At 45.0% G+C, this 23,714-nt stretch overlaps 1 protein-coding gene and 1 long non-coding RNA gene across 6 annotated transcripts in view; one reads left to right on the plus strand and one right to left on the minus strand.

Moving 5' to 3' along the window:
* USP42 (ubiquitin specific peptidase 42) overlaps window positions 1–23,714 on the plus strand; it is a 76,180-nt gene that overhangs the window by 47,890 nt on the left and 4,576 nt on the right. For all 5 annotated transcript variants that reach the window (XM_073886374.1, XM_073886373.1, XM_073886375.1 and 2 more), the window contains 12 exons: window positions 7,701–7,811; window positions 10,013–10,115; window positions 11,024–11,091; window positions 11,786–11,856; window positions 12,958–13,040; window positions 13,941–14,052; window positions 15,106–15,246; window positions 15,433–15,533; window positions 16,817–16,970; window positions 18,616–19,332; window positions 19,467–19,561; window positions 21,200–22,690. In XM_073886374.1, the coding sequence (XP_073742475.1) occupies window positions 7,701–7,811; window positions 10,013–10,115; window positions 11,024–11,091; window positions 11,786–11,856; window positions 12,958–13,040; window positions 13,941–14,052; window positions 15,106–15,246; window positions 15,433–15,533; window positions 16,817–16,970; window positions 18,616–19,332; window positions 19,467–19,561; window positions 21,200–22,690 (3,247 nt within the window). The remainder of the gene's footprint in view (window positions 1–7,700; window positions 7,812–10,012; window positions 10,116–11,023; window positions 11,092–11,785; window positions 11,857–12,957; window positions 13,041–13,940; window positions 14,053–15,105; window positions 15,247–15,432; window positions 15,534–16,816; window positions 16,971–18,615; window positions 19,333–19,466; window positions 19,562–21,199; window positions 22,691–23,714) is intronic.
* LOC112816910 (uncharacterized) lies at window positions 12,502–21,203 on the minus strand. The gene is made up of 4 exons (XR_003206263.2): window positions 19,908–21,203; window positions 18,623–19,790; window positions 17,499–18,492; window positions 12,502–13,485 (listed from the first exon to the last, which is right to left on the minus strand). It is a non-coding gene; the product is annotated as an uncharacterized lncRNA (long non-coding RNA).

The raw sequence follows: 23,714 nt of genomic DNA on the forward strand, positions 1-23,714 counted from the left end.
TTTTGATTTGTGGTTACAATTAGGTTCGTATATAACATGTTCTACATAAAGCAGTCTATATTAAGTGGATGATGGTTTAAGTTTGAACCCGTTCTTACTCCTCCTCATGTTTTAGGTATATGGTGTCATATTTTACATCCTTTTGTTTTGTTAATTCCTTGACTGATTTTTTTTTTAAGAAATACTCATTTTTACTGCTTTTGTGTTTCCTACCTCCATGTTGTCATTTTTGGTCTTTCTTTTCCACTCAAAAAGTCCTTTTCAAAATTTCTTGAAGGACTGGTTTAGTGGCCACAAACTCCTTTAGGTCTTGTTTGGGAAACTCTTTGTCTCCCCTCCTATTCTGGATGATAGCCTTGCTGGATAGAGTATTTTCGGCTGCAGGTTTTTCCCATTCAGCACTTTGACTATATTATGCCACTCCTTTCTGGCTTGAAAAATTTCTCCTGAAAAATCTGCTGATAGCCTTAAGGGGTTTCCTTTGTATGTAGCTGTCTTCTTTTGTCTTGCTGCTTTTAATATTTTTTCTTTATGACTATATTTTGCCATTTTAATTACAATATGTTTTGGTGTATATCTGCTTTTGTGGATTTTGTTGGGGGGTTCTTTGTGCCTCCTGGATCTCGTATGTGTTTACTTCCCCAGATTAGGGAAGTGTTCAGCTATTATTTCTTGAAATAAATTCTCTGCCCCCCTTTCTCTCTCTTCTTCTTCTGGGATCCCTGTAATATGAATATTATGTTTGATGGAGTCACTGAGTTCCTGAAGTCTATTCTCGTTTTGCATAATTCTTTTTTCTCTCTTTTCTCTCTCTTGTTCACCTTGATTACTTTCCATTACTCTGTCTTCCAGGCCATTAATTTGTTCTTCTGCTTCTTCCAGCCTGCTGTTCATTCCATAGAGTGTGTTTCCCATTTCATTTATTGAGTCCTTCATCTCTGCTATGTTATTCCTTATTTCTGTGTTAATGGTCTCACTGATGTCCTCCACTCTTTTCTCAAATCCATTGAGTATCCTTATGATCATTGTTTTAAATTCTCCATCAGCCATGTTACTTATAACTGTTTTGCTTAGATGTCTGGCCATGGCCTTCCTGTTCTTTCATATGAGACAAATTCCTCTGTCTTCTCATTTTTCTAAGTCTCTGTGCCTATTTCTGTGTGTTAAAGTCACTTATGTCTCCCAGTTCTAGAGGGTAATGGCTTTATGAAGAAGAGGTCCTGTAATGCCCTGCAGTGTAGTGTCTCCTGGTCCCCAAGGCCTGGCACTTCTGGGATGTCTCCAGTGTGTAATACGTGTGTTCTGCTGTTGTATTTTAGCTACTTTATTTTTCATCCAGTTGTTTGCAGAGGCTCTCTTTGCCAGTGTTGGGCAGTGTTGGTCCCTGGCTTGAATGTGGCGACTTTTAAGTAGCTGTGCTCTTGTCTGCTAGTAAAATGAGACCTGTTACTGTGCCGCCCAGAACCAAGGCCTCGCAAAACACCATGGTAGGGAGATGGGTGTTGGCAGGGGTTTGGGGTCGGTCTTCTTGGGGAGGGACCTGCTGCACCAGGACTGAGGCAAGTGTGACTGAGAAGGGTGGTTCTTCCGGAGCACAGGAGAGCTTGGTGTAAGCAAGTTAGGTAGTGCTGGTGCTGCGCTGGCTCCCACAGTTGGCTCTTTGTTTATGCTGAGGGTGGGAGGGAGAAATGGCACAGGTCAGTTCCTTTGTTTCTCAGGTGGTCTCTCTGTGAACGCTGTTTCTCTGGGACACCATTCAAGATGAGCACCTGACTTCCTCACTGTGTGCCCCAGGCCCTCCCTCTTCAGATGGCTGTTCCCATGCTTTGTGTTTGCAGGCTGTTTGCTCTAACCTTTTCTCCAAGAGCAGCACCAATGTCTTCTGAGCTCTGTAAGAGCCAAGCCCTCTGACCTTTAAAACACCAGGCTTTAAGCCCCCCTGGTTGTAAGAACTCATGAAATTTGGACCCTTTTGCTTTCCAAGCCAATTGCTATGGGGATTCATCTTCCCTGTACCCTGGTCTGTGTGCTAGTTTCTCTCTTGCCCTTCTCTGTGACCGCAGCTCCCTACCCACTGTAGTTGCCACATTTTCTCTCCCAGTCTGCATCTCTGCACTTCCTGCCTTCTTCATTTGGCCTCTTTTCTACCTTCAGTTGTGAAGTTTGTTCTGCCAGTCCTCAAGTCAATTCTAGGATATTTAGGATGATTTGATAATTATCTTGTATTCATGGAACGAGGCAAGCCTAGGGTCCTCCTACTTGGTGCCATCTTTTCTTCTCTCCTCTGATGTGTAATTATATTTTGTTGAATTTTATTTGTAATATTTATTAAGGGTTTTTATATATCCATGAGAGATGTTGGTCTGTAATTTTCTGGTTTTATGCCATTTTTGTTTGGTATCAGGGTAATACTAGTTTTACAAAATGAATTTGGGATATATTAATACCTTTTCTGTATTTTTGAAGAGATTATATAGAATTGATGTAAATTCTTATTTAAACATTTAGTAGAACTTATCAGTGAAACTATCTTGGTCTGGAGATTTCTTTTTTGTGAGTTTTTAAATTACAAAATCAATTTTTGGTATCTGCAGGATCTGTATTGTTATCCTTGGTTTTGTTTCTAATATTGATAATTGCTATATGTTTCTCTTTCAGCACTTCTTTAGCTGTGTCTCCAAATTTTTGATATGTTGCCTTTTCATTTTCATTCAGTTCAGTGCATTTTTAAATTCCCCTTGAGACTTATTCTTTGATCCATGGATTATATAGAAGCATGTTACTTAGTTTCCAGGTTTTTACTGTTTTTCTTGTTATCTCTCTAATCTCTAGTATGATTCCAGTGTGGCAAAAAACATACCTTTTATTATTTTAATTCTCTTAAAAATTTTTTGACATTTGTTTTTTGAGCCAGGATATGGTCTGTTTTGGTGTATGTTCCACGAACGCTTGAAATGAATTTGTATTCCGCTGTTGTGTGAAGTGTTCTATAAACTGGCCATATCTCATTGGCTGAGGATATTGCTGAGTTCTGTATTCTTGTTGATTTTCTAGTTGTTCATTTATTAACAGAAGAATGTTGAGGTTTCCAGCTGTAGTTGTGGATTTCTCTATGTCTGTTTTCAGTTCTATTAGAATTTAGTTCATGTATTTTGCAACTTTGTTGTTTGATACAAACACATTTAGGATTGCTATATATATATATATATATTTTTTTTTAAAGATTTTATTTATTTGACAGAGAGAGACACAGCGAGAGAGGGAACACAAGCAAGGGGAGTGGGAGAGGGAGAAGCAGGCTTCCCGCCGAGCAGGGAGCCCGATGCAGGGCTCAATCCCAGGACCCTGGGGTCATGACCTGAGCCGAAGGCAGACATTTAACGACTGAGCCACCCAGGCGCCCAGGATTGCCATATATCTATTGATGGATTTTTGATAATGTCCCTATGTCTGGTATCTTTCTTTGTTCTGAAATCCGCTTTGTCTGCTATATTAATATAGCCATTTTAACTTTCTTTGAATTAATGTTTGCATGACAGGTCTTTCCCATCCTTCTTCTTTCAGCCTGTCTATACTGTTTTATTTGCAGTGAGTTTCTTATAGATATCACATGGTTTAGTCAATCTACATTGTTAATCTGGGTCTTTTAATTGGTGTATTTAGAACATTTACATTTAAGTTTATTGACAGATCAGGTCTTAAGTCATTTTTTTTTTCTTAAAATTTTATTTACTTATAGAGAGTGCAAGTGGGGCGAGGGAGAGGGATGAGCAGACTCCATGCTGAGTGTAGAGCCTGACATGGAGCTCAGTCCCACGACCCCAAGATCACAACCTGAGCTAAAACTAAGAGTCTAACGCACAGTGACTGAGCCACTCAGGTGCCCCTTTCTTCCTTTTTGATGTTCTAGGGTTTCTTTTTTTTAAAAATCATTTCCTTTTTGTTGAGAGAACTTCCCTTAGTCATTCTTTTAGGGTATGTCTAGTCGTGACAAGTTTTCTTAGTTTTGCTTCATCTGAGAATGTCTTGATTTTGCCTTCATTCCTGAAGAGTGTTTCCACTGTGCATAGGATTCTGGGTTGACAGTCTTTCTTTCAGACCTTGAAAATTGTTTTGCCACTTCATCTGGCCTCCATAGTTTTTGATCTGCAATCTTCTGTCATTTTTCTTTTGTTTTTTTTTATACACTTTTATAGGTAAGGTATTGTTTTTCTTTCACTGCTTTCAAGATTTTTTTGTCTTTAGTTTTCAGAAGTTTAATTATGATGTGTTTTGGCATAGATTTCTTTTTTTCTTGATGGGGTTTGCTCAGCTCCTTGAATCTGTAGAGACTTCTTTCACCAAATTTGGGAAATTTTCAGCCTTCATTTCTTGTAATACTTTTTCAGCCCAGCTTAGTCTCTCACTTCCTTCTGGGAGTCTGATGACATGTATGCTAGATGTTTTATTAGAGTCCTACAGGCCCCTGATGCCCTGTTCATTTTTCCCCGAGTCTGTTTTCTCTCTGTTGTTCAGAGTATGTAATTTCTATTGTTCTGTCTTCATGTTTACTGCTTCTTTCTTCTGTAATCTCCATTCTCTGTCTAGCTTATGCACTGAGCTTATTTTGATTATTGTATTTTTCATTTTTAAAGTTTCCATTTGGTTCTTTTTATCTCCTATTTCTTTGTTGAGTCTCTATATTTTTCATTTGTTTCTAGTGTGTTCATAACTGTCTGTTGAGTCATTTTTATCATGGTTTCTTTAAATCCTTTGTTCTATAATTCTAACATCTCTTGTCATTTCAATTTCAGTTGAGAAATTCTTGGTTCTTGTTATGATGAATGATTTTCACTTGAAACCTGGACTTTTTTTTTTTTTTTTAAAGATTTTATTTATTTACTTGAGACAGAATGAGAGAGAGAGCACATGAGAGGGGGGAGGGTCAGAGGGAGAAGCAGACTCTCTGCCGAGCAGGGAGCCCGATGTGGGACTCGATCCAGGGACTCCAGGATCATGACCTGAGCCGAAGGCAGTCGCTTAACCAACTGAGCCACCCAGGCGCCCGAAACCTGGACATTTTTATGTTAGAAATTTTATGTGGAAATTATCTGTTGATTGTTTCGGCTGACTTTCTGTGATACCAATTTGGCAAAGGAAGTAGTATTAGATTGAGGTAGAAGTCCAGCTTCCCTACTCAGTCTCCATTGACACTCACGGGATGGGGCAGGGGGTTGGGGCTCCTCATTCCTGCTCCCGACTGGGTCTCCACTGACACCAGGCTTTGTACTACCGGGTGATGGCGAAAGTCCTGATTCTGAAACTACCCCAGTGGAGAATTGGAGGGAGTCTTCTTTACAACCAGGGGGTGGGGTCGAACTCCAGGTTCCTGACTTGATCTTTGCTGTGGGATGGGGTGTGGTTTGTTATCACCCAGCGTGGATGAAAGTTCCAGCTCCTAATCCATATTCTCTAACACTGCTCCAGTGGGTGGCTTGGGATGCCTCATTACAGCCTGGCAAGTGGAAGTTTAGGCTGCCCACTTGACTTTTGTTGGCCTAGGGGTCAGGGGGTCATTGTTTTTCTGAGGCTTGTGGCCAGTGTAGAGAATTACTGTCTAAAGGTTTTCTGTCTTGCCAAGCTCCCTTTTCCTGGTCTTTTGGCTAAAGAGAGTGCAGACTTTCATTGAGGCTTTATTCTGTTTGTTCTTGTTTCCAGGTTGCTGGCTTCTTCAGCTCTAGACTGTATGAGGCACAAAGAAAACCCAGGGAACTCACCACAGTGTCATTCCTTGGGTTCCAGAGTTGCTAGCTTGTCTTTTACTCTCTCTTTCACAGCCTTCTTATGTTTGCTTTTTATGTTTTGTGTCCAGGGCTTTTGTACTTTGTGGAAGGAATAGGGAAAGGAACTTTTACTCCATCTTCCCAGAAGTGAAAATCTCGTCTTTGTTTTCAAAAGATGTTTTCATGGGGTATAGAACTCTGTGTTGACATTTTTATTCTAACACCCAAAAGATGTTACTGCATTGTCTTGTGTTGTTTCTGACAAGAAGTCTGTTGTCAGTTTTACCTTTGTTCCTGTGTACATGTTTTTATTACTAACTGCTTTTATGATGCTCTCTGTCGCTGTTTTCAGCAGTCTGACTGAGTGGTTCTTCGTGTAGTTGTCTCTTGTTTTCTGTTTGGGATTTGTTGAGGTTCTTAGATCTGTCAATGTACTGTTTCAAATTTGTGTGGCTTCTAGTCATTAAAAAAACTTATTTTTGTAAATGGAGCACCATTAACCTTTTCTGGTGTATCGTTCTGTGAACTTTAACACAGGTACAGGTTCATGCACACCACTACCGCTTCAGAACACAAAACTGTAGAATCACTCTAAAAATCTCCCTTGTGCTCTCTGTACGTAGTCATCATTTCCTGAGATATTTGTTCTCTCCCTTCAGACTCCCAATTCCATGTCTATTTAGGGACTAACTTGAAGGAGTCCCGCTGCTCACTGATAAGCTTATCTGTTTGTTGTTGTTGTTTTGAGTCTGTGTGTGTATGATTCATTATGGATGATTTCTGTTGCGAAGTCTTCAAGTTCACTGATCTTTTCTCCCCTCTGTCTAATCTATTGTTAATCTCACCTGGTGTGTTTTTCATCTTGAGATTCTACTTTTCACCTGTAAAATACATTTGGCTCTTTTTCCATGGCTCTCCCTAACATGCTCTTGTTCTTTTCTACCTCCTTGAACATGTGATTGATTATGTGTACAAGGTCTTTTTTAACGTCATTGTCTTTTGAGTCTATTATTTGTGCCATTTCTGGGTCTGTTTCTGTTTATTTTCTCCTTGTTATTGGTCATTCCTGCATCTTTGCATGTCTTGTGATCTTTGATTAGAACTTTATGTTTTGGGGTGCTGGAGGGTTTTTTTTTTATTCCTATAAATATTTTTGAGCTTTATTCTGGGACACAGGTATGTCACTTGAAAATGGTTTGAACCTTTCAAAGCTTTTAAAGCTTTGTTAGGTTCTGAGCAGCCTTTAGTTTAAGGCAGAGTTTCTCAATCTCAGCACTATTGATGTTTAGAACCAGATAATGCTTTGTTGTGGGGGCTGGCCTGGGCTTCTTGTAGGATGTTTAGCGGCATTTGTGGCCTCTGCTCACAAGATACCAGTAGAACCAGTTAGTCATGAGCTAAGAATGGTTTTCACATTTTCTTAAAGTTGTAAAACGGAAGAAGGAAAGAAGAAGAATATGCAACAGAGACCCCTGTATATGGCCAACAAGACCAGAATATAATATGGAGAGGCTTTCAGCCTCTTGTGACTTTTTTTTTTTTTTTTTTTTTACTTTTTTTACTGTTTGAGACGGATACTAGTATAAGAGAAAACTTACTTTTCCAGTATAAAGAGTAGTTAAGAGCACAGGCTTTGAATATGAAGAAAATTTTTAGTCCAGTATGTGTCTTCCACTTAATACTGTTTGACACTGGGCAAAATTTTAACTCTCTGAGCCTCAGTTTCTTCTCTTATAAAATTGAGCCAGTATATACTTATCACTTGGGTTTGTTAGAGAATTAAATGAAAATGAATGAAAGTATGTAGTTCAAGGTGTGACACACAGTAGCTATTGTTGTTACTTCACTTCAGGTTTGTGCCCCTTATTTAAAATATTCTGTGATGTCTGTATGAAGTCATATTTTGCTAATTTGGAGGACTATGGTCTTATCTTTCAGGTCATGCAGAAGGATTTTGTATGATGTGTACAATGCAAGCACATATCACTCAGGCACTCAGTAATCCTGGGGATGTTATTAAGCCTATGTTTGTCATTAATGAGATGCGGCGTAAGTATCATCTGTAGTAGTTTATGTTAGTGTTTATTAGGTAATTGGTCTTAATGGCCTAACTGGTAAAAGATAAGCTCCTGGTGTATTGTAGAAAACAAACATGTTTTATCATACGTGGGTATGGCTTTAATTGATAACAAATCTTTAGTAAAACATTTAGTATAGAAATACACTTTGAAACCACAAAAGATGACAATATAATAAGGTATTCAGTTTAATACAAGCAAATTAATTTTTTTTTTAAAGTAGGTTCCACGCCAGTGCGGAGCCCAACACGGGGCTCAAACTCACAACTGTGAGATCAAGATCTGAGCTGAGATCAAGAGTAAGACATTAAACTGACTGAGCCACTCAGGCGCCCCACAGATTTAAAAATTTTAAAAACTCACTTTGTTAGGGGTGCCTGGGTGGCTCATTTGGTTAAACATCTGCCTTTGGCTCGGGTTGTGGTCTCGGAGTCCTGGGATCCAGCCCTGTGTCGGGCTCCCTGCTCAGTGGGGAGCCTGCTTCTCTCTCTGCCTGCCACTCCCCCTGCTTGTGCTTGCTCGCTCGCTCGCTCGCTCTCTCCTTCTCAAGTAAATAAATAAAATCTTAAAAAAAAAAAAAACTCACTTTGTTCATAAATTCATTGATAAGTTTTACAATGATTTTTTCCACTAGCTATTTGGATTACTATGCTGAGTTATACTATAATATTGTCCCACAGGTTTCTTTAAATAGTTTTGAATTGGTTTTAATTCAGTGAATGAGCATTATGCTGTGTATAGCGTTAGGAATGATCAAACTAAAGTTAATTACACTCTTAAAGCAACATTTAAACTCATGACAGCAAACTTGTGGATAAATTTCACTTTCTCTGTTTAATTTTTAAATGACTTGAAAATTTTCTTTTGCATTACAATGACCCCAGTAAGGTACGTGAAATGCCTTAATGCACTTTCTATGTGGTTTTGTAATAAACTTTTACATCATCTTAATTAACTGAGTTAGAAGGAAAAAAATGCATGCAAATAAAAAAGAAACCCTAACTGTTAATCTGGAATCTAGCAGGGTAATTACAGGGGTGGATAATTATACAGTGACAATCTATAATCCTTTTGCCTAAAAAGCTGCCGAAGATTAAGAGGTGTTCTGTTGGCCCTCGGCAGTATTAACAGGCCAGAGGAGACAACGCAAACATTTTTTAAGCTGTGTTGGATCCTGGCAGAATTTTAGTCAGGGGAAATTTTGTTTGTTTTATTTTTTACATATAAGGAAAGATTAATTATTTTTAAAACTAGACTTTAAGAAAAGGTCATCGCTGTTTGTGTGCACATATATCCATGAGCTCACATAACCCCACACACGTGGCAGGATCATGAGATTGCCATTTTTATAGACAAAACTGGCGGAATACGGGCAGTTTCGTATGACTCAAGCTAGTATGTATTTCTGTATATTCATGTATAGAAATTGCTCTATTCATGTTTTATTGTGACATTGTCTATGCTATTTTTTGTTTGTTTTTAAAGATTTTTATTTGAGAGAGAATGAGAGAGAGCATGAGAAGGGGGAGGGTCAGAGGGAGAAGCAGACTCCCCGCTGAGCAGGAAGCCTGATGCGGGACTCGATCCCAGGACTCTGGGATCATGACCTGAGCTGAAGGCAGTCGCTTAACCAACCGAGCCACCCAGGTGCCCCGCTGTTGTTTTTTATTATGTCATTTTGTCTTGCAGCCATTTAGTCCGTTAGAAACAAGGCTGCAGAGATGCTGAGCACATAGTGTATTCTGTGGGGTTGTTGAGACAGAACCGAGATGGGTTCAGACATTTATGTTTGCTGTGGATTCTCTTAGGGAGATCTAGCACTGAATTTAAGATTGTGTGCGCTAACATCACCTTTCGAACAAACATAACGTTTTGAACAAATTTTTGAGACAATACAGCTAAAGTTGAATTTATTCAAGTACAGTTTTATTAACTTCCTGCAGACCTGGAGTCTCTGGGCTCTCAGGAGCTCTAGGCCATGTGCACTTGTAATGGTCTAAAGGGCGTGGTCCTCGCTGTTCTCAGGATAGTGTGTGTTAGTGCTACGTCCTCATAAAATAATTAGCAGGTGTATTCTAACTGACAGATGGTCATTAGATAGAATGTCGGGGGGGTACAGCCGGGGCGTATCCCATGTGATGATAAAGCTTTGTCTTTACTTAAACTTCACAGGTATAGCTAGGCACTTCCGCTTTGGAAACCAAGAAGATGCCCACGAATTCCTTCAATACACTGTTGATGCTATGCAAAAAGCATGCTTGAATGGCAGCAATAAGTGAGTACAGTAAAGCATTGGTCACTTCTTCCCTTGGCATCGCTGGCTTACTGGAGTTCACTTTTGCCTTTTACAATGAATGCCCAGAGCTCTGTGTTTGCTTCACTTTGACTTTGCACTGCCTCTACCTCAAGTGATTTCCATCATTTTAAAATGATTGAAAAATTTTAAGGGTGTGCTTACTATAACAATGTGGATTTAATTACAGATGTCAGGAATTGGGGATTGGTTTTGCCATTACTCAGTTTCTGAGTATCAGCATCGCCTTTGCAGATCTAAAACTAACCACTTTTTCTTTCTAGTTGTGCCCAGCATTTTTTCTGCTCCTCTCCAGCCTCTGAAATCTGTGTGTGTTCCCTGAATCTTTCTTAGTCTGGTCAGTTACCAGTTCCTGGAGTTTCTTCCTTAAAGTCTAAATGCAGACTCAAGGGGAAGATTTCGAGGAGAACTAGATACCAAACCCTAACCCACTTGCATTGCCTGAACACACCTGGTAGATCTCCTGTTCTGCTCCCACTGTCGCTGGCGCTGTCTTGCCTCTGCTTGCTTGGATGACGGACCCCAGAGCAGAGAAGAACGCTCTGCTCTCCCTGCCTTCGCCAGCCGGTCCACACACACCCTGTGTCACAGCCTCGCTGCTTGCTTCTGGGCCAAATCCCTGCCTCAGTGTCAGCTCTCTGTCACTACTCTCCTGCCTCTTTCTGCCTCTCCCCAGACCCTCACTGTGGTCTGGTCCAGGCAAGATAATTCTCTGGCTGCCATGCATACTGATGTCCCTTTCTTTCGTGGCTTCCTGTTTGGATTCTTGTTCTTTTATAGATTTTTGTTATTTTATAGCTTTTAAAATTCGGTCACAGCATCTATAATTATCGTAGAACTCTTGTCTCACATCCCTGTTTGTCTTTCAGATTAGACAGACACACCCAGGCTACCACCCTCGTTTGTCAGATATTTGGAGGATACCTGAGATCTAGAGGTAACGTCGTCTGTCAGGTTGATAAGGAGGCACATGCGCGCGGTTGAAGTGCAGGAGGAGAGGGTCAGCAGTGGAGCCTGTGTCTCCCTTAGCCCCCCAAAGGCAGCCCCTGCCCCACTTTAGAGTATAGCCTTCCAGGGCCTCCCTGCGCACGAGCAGACTGCGGTGTGTCAGATGGATCTCTTTCCTTCTTCTCTTAACGTGAGAAGCCTTTTTACATGTCACTACATGTAGGTAATACGGTCTTTCACGGCTGAAGAAGAATTCCACTTATTTGAGTCCCCTAACAGTGGATATTGAGGTTGTTTCTAATTCTTCAGTGTTGTTATTACTATTGGTCATTCATGGCACTTTCTTATACAGTGCCTTTATGTTCATGTAAAAGTGTCTAAGTAGGATGAGTTCTTAGAATTTCTGCATTAAAGGGTACGTGTGTTTTAAATTCTGATACTCCAGATCATCCTTCCAGGAGGTTATACCAGTTTACATTCCAACCAACAACAAATGTGGGCTGCATTCATGACACTTGGGCTCACACTGTGTGTGGTATTAACATTTTTTTGCCCAATCTGAAAAATGTACTTTGTTTTAATTTTTTATTTTCATATAATATTTTTGTGTTCTGTTATTTCAGTAGTTGATATTGCATAAGGATTACACTTTGCTTATTCTTTGCGTTTCATTTTCATTTCAGTCAAGTGTTTAAATTGCAAAGGTGTCTCAGATACGTTCGATCCATATCTTGATATAACGTTGGAGATAAAGGTACGTTTGCTAATTGTGGTGGCGAGGTTAGAAAAAGACAGACTTTGTGTAACTTTATCTGTAGTTCATTTATAAACTTAGACTACACTTGCTAGAGACTACAAATTGAAACCGTTCATATGCCACAACTGTCTTCAGAGGGGATAATAAGATTTGTAGCAGGGAGCGTACAGACTTTTTCTTGCCCTTTGACTTTTCACTTGATAGATTGTGATAAAACCAGAATTTGATGTCTGCATTAACCCAATTTAGATGATTGTCATTGTTTAGAAACTTTTATTTCTAGCATTTTCTAAGCTCCTATTTTTTAAGCTTTTATTTTTCCAATTACAAATGTAATACATGTTTAGGATAGAAATGAATGTTGCAGATGTGTAGAGGGTCCCATTCCTCAGGATGAACCCTTAACAATTTGATATAAACTGGGGGTGCCTGGGTGGCTCAGTCGTTAAGCATCTGCCTTCAGCTCAGGTCATGATCCCAGGGTCCTGGGATCGAGCCCCACATCGGGCTCCCTGCTCGGCGGGAAGCCTCTTCTCCCTCTCCCACTCCCCCCTGCTTGTGTTCCCTCTCTCGCTGTCTCTCTCTCTCTGTCAAATAAAATAAAATAAAAGAAAATCTTAAAAAAAAACAAAACCATTTGATAGAGACTGTTCCAGAACCCATTATTTATTGCTTATAAAAATGTGATTACACCTTAGGCCTGTTTAGCCACTTGCCACCTTTCCCGTAGTTCTGCTCGGTGGCTTCTCTGTGCGCCCGGACCTTGACAGTCATGTGGCGGCCCCCTGAGCATGAGCACCACCATGCACATGCCCCTTTCCTTGCTGATGGGTATTTGGTTTGTTTCCAGTTTTATGCTCTTTTTGAAAATGCTGCAGTGAGGAACTTTTTACAGGTCGTTCACTTTGATCTGCATGGTTTTTAACAAGGGGACAATAATTGGATGGGTACATGTATAAAAGTCAACATCGTAATAAAAGAGAAATTTCCTTCTACATAAAAATTCATATTGGCGTCTAGACCTTTGAGTCGTCTCTTCTTCCTTCGGTCAGGGGCAGTGAGAGGGCCCGTGGTGCTGACGCTGTCCTTCTCTTGCAGGCCGCTCAGAGTGTGAACAAGGCATTGGAGCAGTTTGTGAAGCCGGAGCAGCTCGACGGGGAAAACTCTTATAAGTGCAGCAAGTAAGAGGATGTGGCGGTGGGGTGGCTTGCGTCGGGGATGGGGGTGTCTCAGGAACACCCCCCTGTCCCCCACGAGACTCCTGTTAGCTTCTGTGCTGTGTGGGAGGACACAGGGTCTCCGTGCTCCCGGGGCCGGAGTGCTCAGTGTCTACAGGTTTACACTCTTGAGAGGCGCGCACCTCTGCCCTGGGGAGGCTCGGTGCTCCATGACTGGGAAGGTTTGTGGGGGACGGCCCGTGGTAGCTGCTGCGCCTTGTGTGGCCCAGGGGACACACGTGGTGAGCAGCGTTTTCATGGACTCCTTGTTAGGAGAGGCGGTGATGGAGTGGGGCTCGCTTTCTCCCAGCGCAGTTAAGGCTCTTGCTCGCTCATCCGGTTCTCACCCAGGATTCAGGGTGGTATCTGCTGGAAACCTCTAGTACTGATGATTCATTGCTGTGTTTCCCTGTGAAGTCAAGAGAGCCTCTATTTGAAGAAAGTCCTGTTTCACATGTTTTAGTAAATTTACATTTTAGAATCAGGTACTATGGGTGATCGTTACCAAATACTCATGTCTTGGGGGAAGAAAGCTCCCCACGACCACAGGCACTTTCCCTGTTCTAAGCTCCATGGATGGTCACTTTGTTTTGAATTGAGAGAAGTCTGTATTCACCTAATTTTAAAATTATCAGTGGCTATGTGGCTTCTCAGAAACTGTCCTAGCTTCCTTTTTTTCTTCCATGTTAATTGAGCAATCTCCCCCTGTCATAATTTTAGTGTTTTCACCGATGGTTGAGAGGGGTGGTGTTTTTTAGCTAGTAGCTTTCTTTTAGGTTTGGTGGGAGAAATGTTTCAAGGAAATAACAAGGGAAAGACGAAAAAATATATAAGTCTTAGTCCTTTGTTTCTTTTTATTTCAAGGTGTAAAAAGATGGTTCCAGCTTCAAAGAGGTTCACTATACACAGATCCTCTAACGTTCTTACACTTTCTCTGAAACGTTTTGCAAATTTTACTGGTGGAAAAATTGCTAAGGTATGTTGATAATATTAATAACCTTTTATGTTGTCTCTCTCAAGGCTTATGCGTAGGTAACTATCAAGGGTTATAAACAACCTAATTGAACAGTTTGTTACCCGATTTCCTAAGTTCTTCTAGTATTTATTGGGGGAAAATACGTCAGAGCGTTGAGCTAGTGGTAGTGTGTTATGTGTGTTCATGAGTATAGTTTCTCTCTTCTTTAGCTGGTTAGACTTTCTGATGATAAAACTGGTAACTGTGATCTGCACTTGGGCTTCATGGTCAGGGAAAGTGGGGAGATACAGGGAGAGCTGGTGTCATTTGAAATCTGAAGAAGATGCGCCCCTGCTGGATCTCACACTCTTTTGTCAGGGTTGGTTTTCCTGTTTGTTGAGGTTTTCTGAGGGTAGCACACTGAATTTTCATACTTTCTTTCCACTTCCTGAAGACTGGAAGTATCAGAAATCAGTAGTATGCAAGAGATCCAAACAATCCCTTCCCAAAGTAGTAAAACTAAGTGAGGCCGAAGTCCAGAATTAGCATTCGATTGTGTCCTGTGGCCAACTCAGGTTCACTTAACGTAGAGCCTTGTTTGCTTCAAGGAAATCAGGAATACAGTTGGGAGTGCACTAAGTATGTGTGAGTTTAGGGTGGCTCCAGGCTGATCGTGTCTTTTGTTTTTTTGTTTTGTTTTTTTTTAATGTTAGCTATTTTTTTTTTATTATTTTTATTTATCTGACAGAGAGACAGAGAGAGACAGCGAGAGAGGGAACACAAGCAGGGGGAGTAGGTGGGGGGGAGAAGCAGGCCTCCCGCCGAGCAGGGAGCCCGATGAGGGGCTCAATCCCACAACCGCGGGATCATGACCTGAGCCGAAGGCAGACGCTTAACGACTGAGCCAACCCAGGCGCCCCTGATCGTGTCTTTTGAAATGTGGTTCAGTGTGTTAGGTTTCTGCTGGAACATCTGAGGGCACAAAGTCCTGCACTTGGGTCTCCACGAGGATATGCGGAATGATCTGGGCCTTCAGAAGTGACGTTCCTTGATCCTCTTTGCATTTCTGTTTAGGATGTGAAATATCCTGAATACCTTGATATTCGACCGTACATGTCTCAACCGAACGGAGAACCGATTATCTATGTCCTGTACGCAGTGCTGGTACACACTGGCTTTAACTGCCACGCCGGCCATTACTTCTGCTACATCAAAGTAAGCTGTGCGGGTTTTGGTGACTGTTTTTGAAGTAGCCTCTAAGGTAGCACTGGCGCTCTTGGGGGGCAAGGTGGGACTTTACAGTGAAAATCTGAAAGCCCATTTTTCTTACATTTCTCTTGATTGGTGTTCTCTCTTTGTCTAATTATATCTAATTTCTCTTTTGTTGGCTCTCTTTTGCAGGCTAGCAATGGCCTCTGGTATCAAATGAATGACTCCATCGTATCTACCAGTGATATTAGATCGGTACTCAGTCAACAAGCTTATGTTCTCTTTTATATCAGGTATCATCAGGAAAACAGATTTTCACATTTTCTGTTATGTCATTTCTCTTCATCTCATCAACATATTTAAATTCAGTATTCGGTTATTTCTGAAACAGCAGCTTAAGGATGCCAACAGAGTAAGGGAGGTAGTTTTTGGGCAGGGATTAGGAGTTGGATTTAGCTTCCAGCTCCTTGGCAAGTTGATAATGAAGCATGCAGAGAAAGCGCATGGTGATGGCAGAGGGTAGGCTGCTGGTGGCAGCACACGGTGGGGGCTGGGGGCAGAGGAGGCCTCAGGAAGGGGCCTCTGAGGACCTGGGTGTGGTCACCTCTCAACCACTGAGCACAGGCAGCTAGTCACCTTCCTGAGCCAGGCCTGGCTCGACACCTGCTCATTTGCCTCCCGTTGCTGCTGCATATTCCGACTCACTAATTCCATTTCTGGAAATGTGTGGTCTGAGCAAAAGTCTGATGTGTGCTCCAAGGTATTCATTTATAGTAGCTGAAAATTAAGAACATTCTAAAATTTCTGGGGCGCCTGGGTGGCTCAGTCGTTAAGCATCTGCCTTCGGCTCAGGTCATGATCTCAGGGTCCTGGGATCGAGCCCCGCATCGGGCTCCCTGCTCAGCAGAGAGCCTGCTTCCTCCTCTCCCTCTGCCCCTCCCCCCTGCTCGTGCGCTCGCTCGCTCTCAAAATCTTAAAAAAAAAATCCTAAAATTTCCAATATTAGCAGAATGAGCATGTAAATTGTAGCATATCCATGTGTTGGACTATTACATAGCTGTTAAAAATGATTTTTATGATGCCTTTTTTCCCCCCTAAATGATACAAGAAAGTGCTCTTGTATCATTGTATCCATATATCCTGTGTATATGGAGAAAAAGCAGTTTGAAATCTTTTACACTGGAATTGAAAAAAATAGTACAGGCTGAAGCCTGAAGGATATTCCAACAAATCTAAATAGTCGACGCCCCTCATGGGTGAGATGAGGCGCCGTGTTTGTGTTTCTAACTTCTAGATACGGACTTCCTATATAACGGCACGTACTTATAATTAGAGAAATATAAACAGAAAAGAAGAATTGCTTTCAGGTGGTGGCATCTCCGGGACACAGAGCCACAAATGCCACTTGCATGGTGTCTGTCTTGTCTCCCCGTGGGAGCAGCTGTGCCACTAGCCTTGACCCAGAGGGGATCCTCTGTGTACGTAGCTCTGTGCACTGCAGGTCCTCAGTCTGTAATGACTCTCTTCGAAGGACGTGCCCTATGAAGCCCTAAGTGCTGTCCCTCTTTGTCCCTAGGTCCCACGATGTGAAAAATGGAGGTGAACTCACTCATCCCACTCACAGCCCCGGCCAGTCCTCGCCCCGACCCGTGATCAGCCAGCGCGTTGTCAACAACAAACAGGCTGCGTCAGGGTTTATCGGACCACAACTCCCCTCTCACGTGATAAAGGTAACATTCCAGAGGTAGGATGCAATCTCTGTGCTAACTTGGGTATTGTTAAAGCCTCTGGGTCACACTGCAGTAGCCGCCGTGTCCTCGTATGACTGCATTTCTTGTCAAGATTTTATTCAAGCCATTAATTATAAAGTATTTCAAATATACAGAAGATCTCAGAGTATGAATGTAATGAACAAGAAGAAAGTCTGGGTATAGGTATATTTAAACACTAGAGGTTTTATTTTATTCTGTTTATTTATCAAGATTTTATTTATTTGAGAGACAGAGTGAGCGAGAGATAGAGCACATGAGCAGGGCGAGAGGGAGAAGCAGGCTCTCTGCTGAGCAAGGAGCCCAGTGTGGGACTCAATCCCAGGACTCCGGGATCATGACCTGAGCAGAAGATAGATGCTTAACTGACTGAGCCACCCAGGCGCCCCTAAAACCTAGAGATTTTAGCTCTCACTTTGGACTTCCGTTCAGAGTGGACTAAATATTTGGGGATTCTTGATGAATACTAGAAACAAGAAAGTGACTCACAGAAAGCATATTTTCAGTGTGTCCATGTAGTCCTTTCAGTAGTGTGATGTGTCCTGTCTCCCATCCAGCGGGTCAGATGCACCTCCTGCTGGCCTCTCCGGAAGAATTGGTGGGATGGCTGGGTCACGTGACACACAGGGCTTCAGGAGGGAAGGCCGGACATCCGCTGGCCTTATGCAGTGATTATGGACAACCTGTCCGTGTGTGGAAGCAGCCCCCCCCTCCATACCATAGTGCTGTAACAGCCTTTCCACTCGAGTGTGATTTGTTTTGAATCAGCAGATGGTCTATTCTGTGCTGTTTTTTATGGACATTGGACAGTGTTTGGTTCCAGCTGGAGTCAGAAATCAAATGCCTCTGGGAGCTGGGCAGGGAATGGGCTCCTGCACTGGACCCTGCTTAATAGTGACATCAGGACCCTGGGCCGCTGGAGAGCATGTGCCCTGTGTAGAGGCGCGGCTAAGACTGATTTTTTTCAAGGTTTTTTGTTTTCCTTCATGTGAAACCTTCTAGTGTTAAGATAGCAACTAATTCAGGTATTTAAGAAAACTGTGAAGGCCGTGCAGAACCCCTCTGTGAATGAGATCTCACCCACGGCCACCAGTTTGCCCCTCTAGGATAGAGCAGCAGAGGTGGAGTCTGGAGCAGAACAGTTCATGAGTAAGATTCAGAGGGGACATGGAGCGGGGGGAACGGCGCCCAGAGCAGCTCTGTGTCTGCCCGTGCCCCCCGTCTCCCTTGGCCAGTGGTCATTCCCCACAAGCTGGCACTTTCTTCCACCTGTAGAGCAGCGGGCTTCCAAGAAACACAGCCAAGGAAAACATATGTGACTCTGTGCCCAAGGGGCCTGTTCTTTTCTTTCAGATAGGAGCAGAAAGAATTTGTTCTCGGACAGAAATAGTTGTTGATTACTTACCAGAAAACACGGGCCCATGAAAGGTTTATGGTGGTCAGGGACAGACGAGAGGAGGTGGTGTTCCTAGGTGTGGGAAACCTGATATTCCAAAAAAGAAAAGGATGAGCAAAGTGGGAAGCTCCGCCCCCCCCGCCCCCAGCCAGAGTGGATTCTTTGTGACCGTTCTGGGGCTCTCACCAGCTGGGGTCTTCTTTCTTCCAGAACCCACCTCACTTAAATGGGACCGGGCCATTGAAAGAAGCACCAAGTAGTTCCATGTCGAGTCCTAGTGGAAATTCCAGTGTCAGCCGGGCCGGTTCTGTTAATGCTTCGACTTCTGTTCAAAACTGGTCCGTTAACAGGCCCTCAGTGATTCCAGAACATCCCAAGAAACAAAAAATCACGATCAGTATTCACAACAAGTTACCTGTCCGCCAAGGCCAGTCGCAGCCTAACCTTCACAGCGGTTCTTTGGAGAACCCAACCAAGCCCGTTCCCTCTTCCACTGTTACCAACTCTTCTGCAATACAGTCTACCTCGAGCGCACCTGCGACGGCGGGTCCTGGTCAAGTCACAAAGCAGACGGCCCCGAGCGAGTCCTGCCCCACGCCGGTGATGAACGGCAAGTCCAAGCTGAACTCCAGCGTCCTGGTGCCCTATGGCGCCGAGTCGTCCGAAGAGTCTGACGAGGAGGCGAAGGGCCTAGGCAAGGAGAACGGTCTCGGCACGACCGAGAGCTCGAACTCTTCTGTGCAGGATGCGGAAGATGACGAGGCCTCTCCGCTCGGGCTTCACGAGCCCCTAGCCCTAAACGGTGCTGACAGCACGGACGGCGACCTGAAGGAGAACGGTCTGTCTTGTGCTGGTGCCAGTTGCCAAGTCCCGCCCGCCCTACACGCAGAAAATCCCTTTTCTAAGGTGAACGGTCTGCCTGGAAAGGTGAGTGTGTTGGGGTGGCCCTGGAGGGTGGCGGGGGGCGGGCTGTGCTTGACTCTCACGTCCAGCCGCTCGCTGGCTGGAGATCAGGGGGTGCCCAGTGGCAGCAAGAAGTGAAACACTGTTTTTTATTGCAGTTGATGCCCGCTCCTCTGCCACCTCCCCTAGAAGACAAAACCTTAGAGACTTGCAAACTCGGCAACAAAGGGAAAGGCTCGACAGAAGAAACCAGGTGAGACAGCGCAGGAAAGGACACTGTGACTGTGTCCGTGCACATGCTGCTGCCTTAACACTGCGCATGTCTCATCGTGGGCCTTTTGAATCCTGGAATGATTTTGTGGCCCCCTTCCAAATCTGACACCTAGCCTTCCAGTGACAAACGTGAAGACTCCCAAGGTTGTAGGGCAGGGCTTCTCGGCTCCATCGAGTTGCAAATATTTTGTTCTGCTGCTTCTAGAATTCTGAAATTGCATTCATAGATAAGACAGTCTTCCTCTACATTGAATGCTTTGGTTTGCTTTTTTAAATCGGTACATTGCCTGAGTGTAATGTAATGGGAATGAAAGACCGGAACATACCACTTGGTGGTGTTTCGTTTGCACACATCCAGGCGGCCCCACGAGTGCGCATCCCCCTGCGCAGGTTTGCTGTGAGCCTCGCCGCGTGGGACGTGGCCTGGTGTCCAGAGCTCAGTCCCACGCACACACTTTACCATCAGGGGTGTGATGTCCTCATGGGGGACTACTTTTGGTGACATTCTGGTCCTCTCTGGATTTACACAGTAGTTGTGTTCCTGGAAAATGTCACGTCCATGAAAACTGCCAGTAATCTCCTGGCTGGGGTGTTGGCCCACGTGGACGTGGGACTTCACTTACTTCCTGCATGCCCCTGCCTGCTTGTGCTAGTGGGACTCCCCCATCTCTGTAACAGCCCGGAATGCACCCCACATTTCAGAATGGTCCCTGGCAGGGGGCTGCCCTTCCTGAACAGTGCTCAGGAAGGTTTAATTACTAAAACGGAGTGGAGTCAATCTGTAGGCGAAGAACACTCCTTTCAGTTTACCTTCAAGAGGGGACGGCGTGAACCCTCCTTGGCTTCCTTCCCTAGTTCAGCTTAGTTTGTCCTCAAATGTCGTGTGCGTGAGGGTTACCGTAGACAGTTGTCTAGACTGAACCACGCATGTATCATAACCCAGCGGGTGCTGCCCTTCCGTGCTGGCTCGAGAATCTCATGGCTGCGTCGGGGTGACTTGTCTGTACTGGTCTCATCTGTGCTCTCTACCCCCAGGTATTTTCCCACTAAAATGTGGGGCCCCTGGAGGGTTGCTGTTGTTTGCTGGCAGCTTTCATTAACCTCGAGCATACCTTGGGAGCCCTGTAGCAGCCAAGGGCAGATAGAGTTCATGTCCTACAGGAAGGTTTTTTGAGGCCTCACTGCTTCCTCCAGTTTATAAGTTCCAAGGGGCTGTTGGCTTGTTTGGAGGAAGTGACTCTACCTGGGAGGCCCGGGAGAAACGCAGAGGAAAAGTTAGAGCCTCCGGTCACCGTTTGACTTTTCTGAATCTTCACAGTTACTAAAAATTAGAAGTATATCTGAAAACAGAAGGAGCCTAGAAGTGCAGGATTATTGTAGCAGAAAAACGGGATAGTAGATAAGCCTGATAGAGAATTTCATGTTTTTATTTAGTGAGGGAAAGAGACATTTGAAGTTTCCAAAAATGATAAGCCCCATATTGGCCAAACTCCAGCCAGGTATGTTAAAGGCATAGGTTATTTAGTAAAGAATGTTTTCAAGTTTTTGTCCCTGTGATCCATAAAGCAATCAAGCCAAGGACTAATTTATTGATTTCTTTGTTTTGATGGGGCTGCAGCGTGCCTGGAACAGAGGAAGGTCCTGCAGAGGATCCCGGCGCAGAGCGGGAGGCCAGCAGTCCCTCCCCCGAGTCCCGTGAGAAACTGGAGACCCTAACGAGCCTTAGCAGCAAGTTAAAGAAGGCTTTGCCACCCTTAGACCCCAGCATCAAATCTACCAAAGAAGAAGTCTCAGAAAACATTTTAGCAAAACCCGAGGAGTCTTTGCCAAGTGCCGACACTCTTTACAGCAGTACTAAGAATCCCACGGGGGATGATCTCCCTAAACTGTGTGGCCCCGGGGATTTAACAGGTGACAAGAGCAGACTGCCCCAGGCCATATCGGGGGCGGTAATAGAGAGCCCACGGGCCTCAGCCGCAGTGGAGACAGCGGGGAGTTCGGGCCCAAGTCCCCCGGTATGTTCCGAGGGTGCCTGTGAGCACGAACTCTTAGTCTACATCAGTGGAGACACGTGCACGGACTTGAAGGACCCTCCTCGGAGCACGGGTGCAGCTGCGGAGGACTCGCCCTCTCCTCAAGTAGACAAGGTCACAGAAAATCATTCAGAAGGGGGCCCTGAGCAAAGTAACGGGGAGAAATGTGAAGAAAATAAGATGGGACAAAAAGTTCCAGATCATTCTCCAGTTAAGGAAAAAATCAGTATCCTCAGAAAAGTTGATCGAGGGCATTATCGCAACCGAAGGGATCGTTCCTCCAGCGGAGAGCGTGCGAGGGAGAGCAGGAGCAAAACCGGGGAGCACTACCACAAAAAGCGGCACTCGTCCGTGCGGGAGCGGGCCAAGCAGGACCGCCCCAGGACGGAGCACTGCAACGGGGGCGCACACCACCCCTGTCACGGCGAGAGGCTCAGCCCCGGCGAGCACCGCTCCCTGGGCAGGTACGGCCACCACCACTCCCGCGGCAGAGGCGGGGCGGACCAGGAGTGGAGCAGGTACCACCATTCCGAAAGCGAGCGCTCCTGGGGCCGGGACAAGTACTACCCGGACAGACTGCGGTGGGACAGGTGCAGGTACTACCACGACAGGTACGCCCCGTACACGGCCAGGGAGGCGCGCGAGTGGAAGCCCCTCCACGGCGCCCGTGAGTACGCCAAGGCGGGCCCGGCCGGCGGCCGGCCCTACAGGGACCACTGCAGAGGCAGGAAAGGCTACGAGCTGCTCACCAAGGGGAGGGACCGACACCGCTTCGGCAGCCCCCGGGCGGGCCCGCCCCACGCCCTCCTCCCGTACCCCGAGAAGTACCCCCCTGAGAAAATTGCACTTGTAGCCGAAGACACCAATTGTAACCTCGCCGATCGGTTTCACGAACACGAGAACGCCAAGTCCCGGAAACGGAGATTCGACAGCATGGAGAACAGCGACGGTCACGTCGAGAAGAAGGCCTGGAGGAGCTTCCAGAAGGATCCCTTGGAAGAGCCTAAAGTGAAGAAGCACAAAAAATCAAAGAAGAAAAAGAAATCCAAAGACAAACACCGAGGCCGCGATTCCAGGTGAGGAGGCGGCCGTGGGCGCGGCGTCGGGAGAGGTCTGGTTCCAGCTCCAGCCACGGGAGCCCGGGGCCTGGCCCCACGCACAGAGCTGGCTCCGGTGGTGGAGGCTGGTGTCCTGTGATCCGCTCTGCGGGCCTGAGCTTCCACCGCGGTAGATTTCCGGACCCCAGCTCCATGCTGATGCTCTTCGCGGTTTTATAAAGGGTCTGCAAACCTCCCCTTTTGAAACGATGATGCCGTTTTTGGTCCGTGATTTAGGATCTGTGGTTACTCGAGTAAGCGTGCCACAGTCTGTGCCTGAGAACTTGGGTCTTGGACTGCTTAACTGGTGTTCATACTGTCACTCGTCACATGTAGTTATGTTTTCATACCTGTTCACGTTTTCTTGCGCCTCAGGGACCGCCCGGTGGGCAGGCACAGGGAGGCCACCGTCTGTCCCTTTGCTGTTGGCCTGCCAGCTGCCGGCGCACATCAAAGACGACCTCTCGACCGCTCGTTGCCTCAGCCTTGTCTGTTTCTCTGGCTCCATTTCCCAGTTTAAAATCTAGTGGGGAAGTTTGTTTTTGTCTTTCTAAAAAGCTAAATTGGGCAGAGATTGTCTTGAAAATGACTTCTCCATGACGAGGTGCATGACATCTGACGTCTCTTGACATGGAAACCCTGGGGAAAGGTTACCAAAAGCTGTAGGGACACAGACATGGTTACAAAACCTCCTTCCCTCCTGTGTGTCTGAAGCTCCTGGTGAAAGCATTTTGTCCCTTGGCCACTCGTTCCAGGAAAAGGTAGTGAAATTCTTTCTCCGGACTTGAGGCCAGCAGCCTTCGCTCCAGAGCAGAGCTCCAGGCAGCTGGGGGGGGCGGGGCGGGGGGAGCCCAAGCAGGTGAACTCAGACCCTGGACCCCAACACTTCCTACGGTGAGCCCGGCACGTTTGTGCCCAGGTGGTGTCTTCACTGCTGTGTGCGTGCTGAGCGTCTGCCATGGGGGTGAGAGCCGAGGACCAGGCCGCTCGGAGGCAAGTTTGG

Source organism: Callorhinus ursinus, unplaced genomic scaffold, assembly GCF_003265705.2.
Source record: "Callorhinus ursinus isolate GAN/ISIS: 27379988/994484 unplaced genomic scaffold, GSC_fseal_2.0 scaffold70, whole genome shotgun sequence".
Classification (NCBI taxonomy): Eukaryota; Metazoa; Chordata; class Mammalia; order Carnivora; family Otariidae; genus Callorhinus; species Callorhinus ursinus.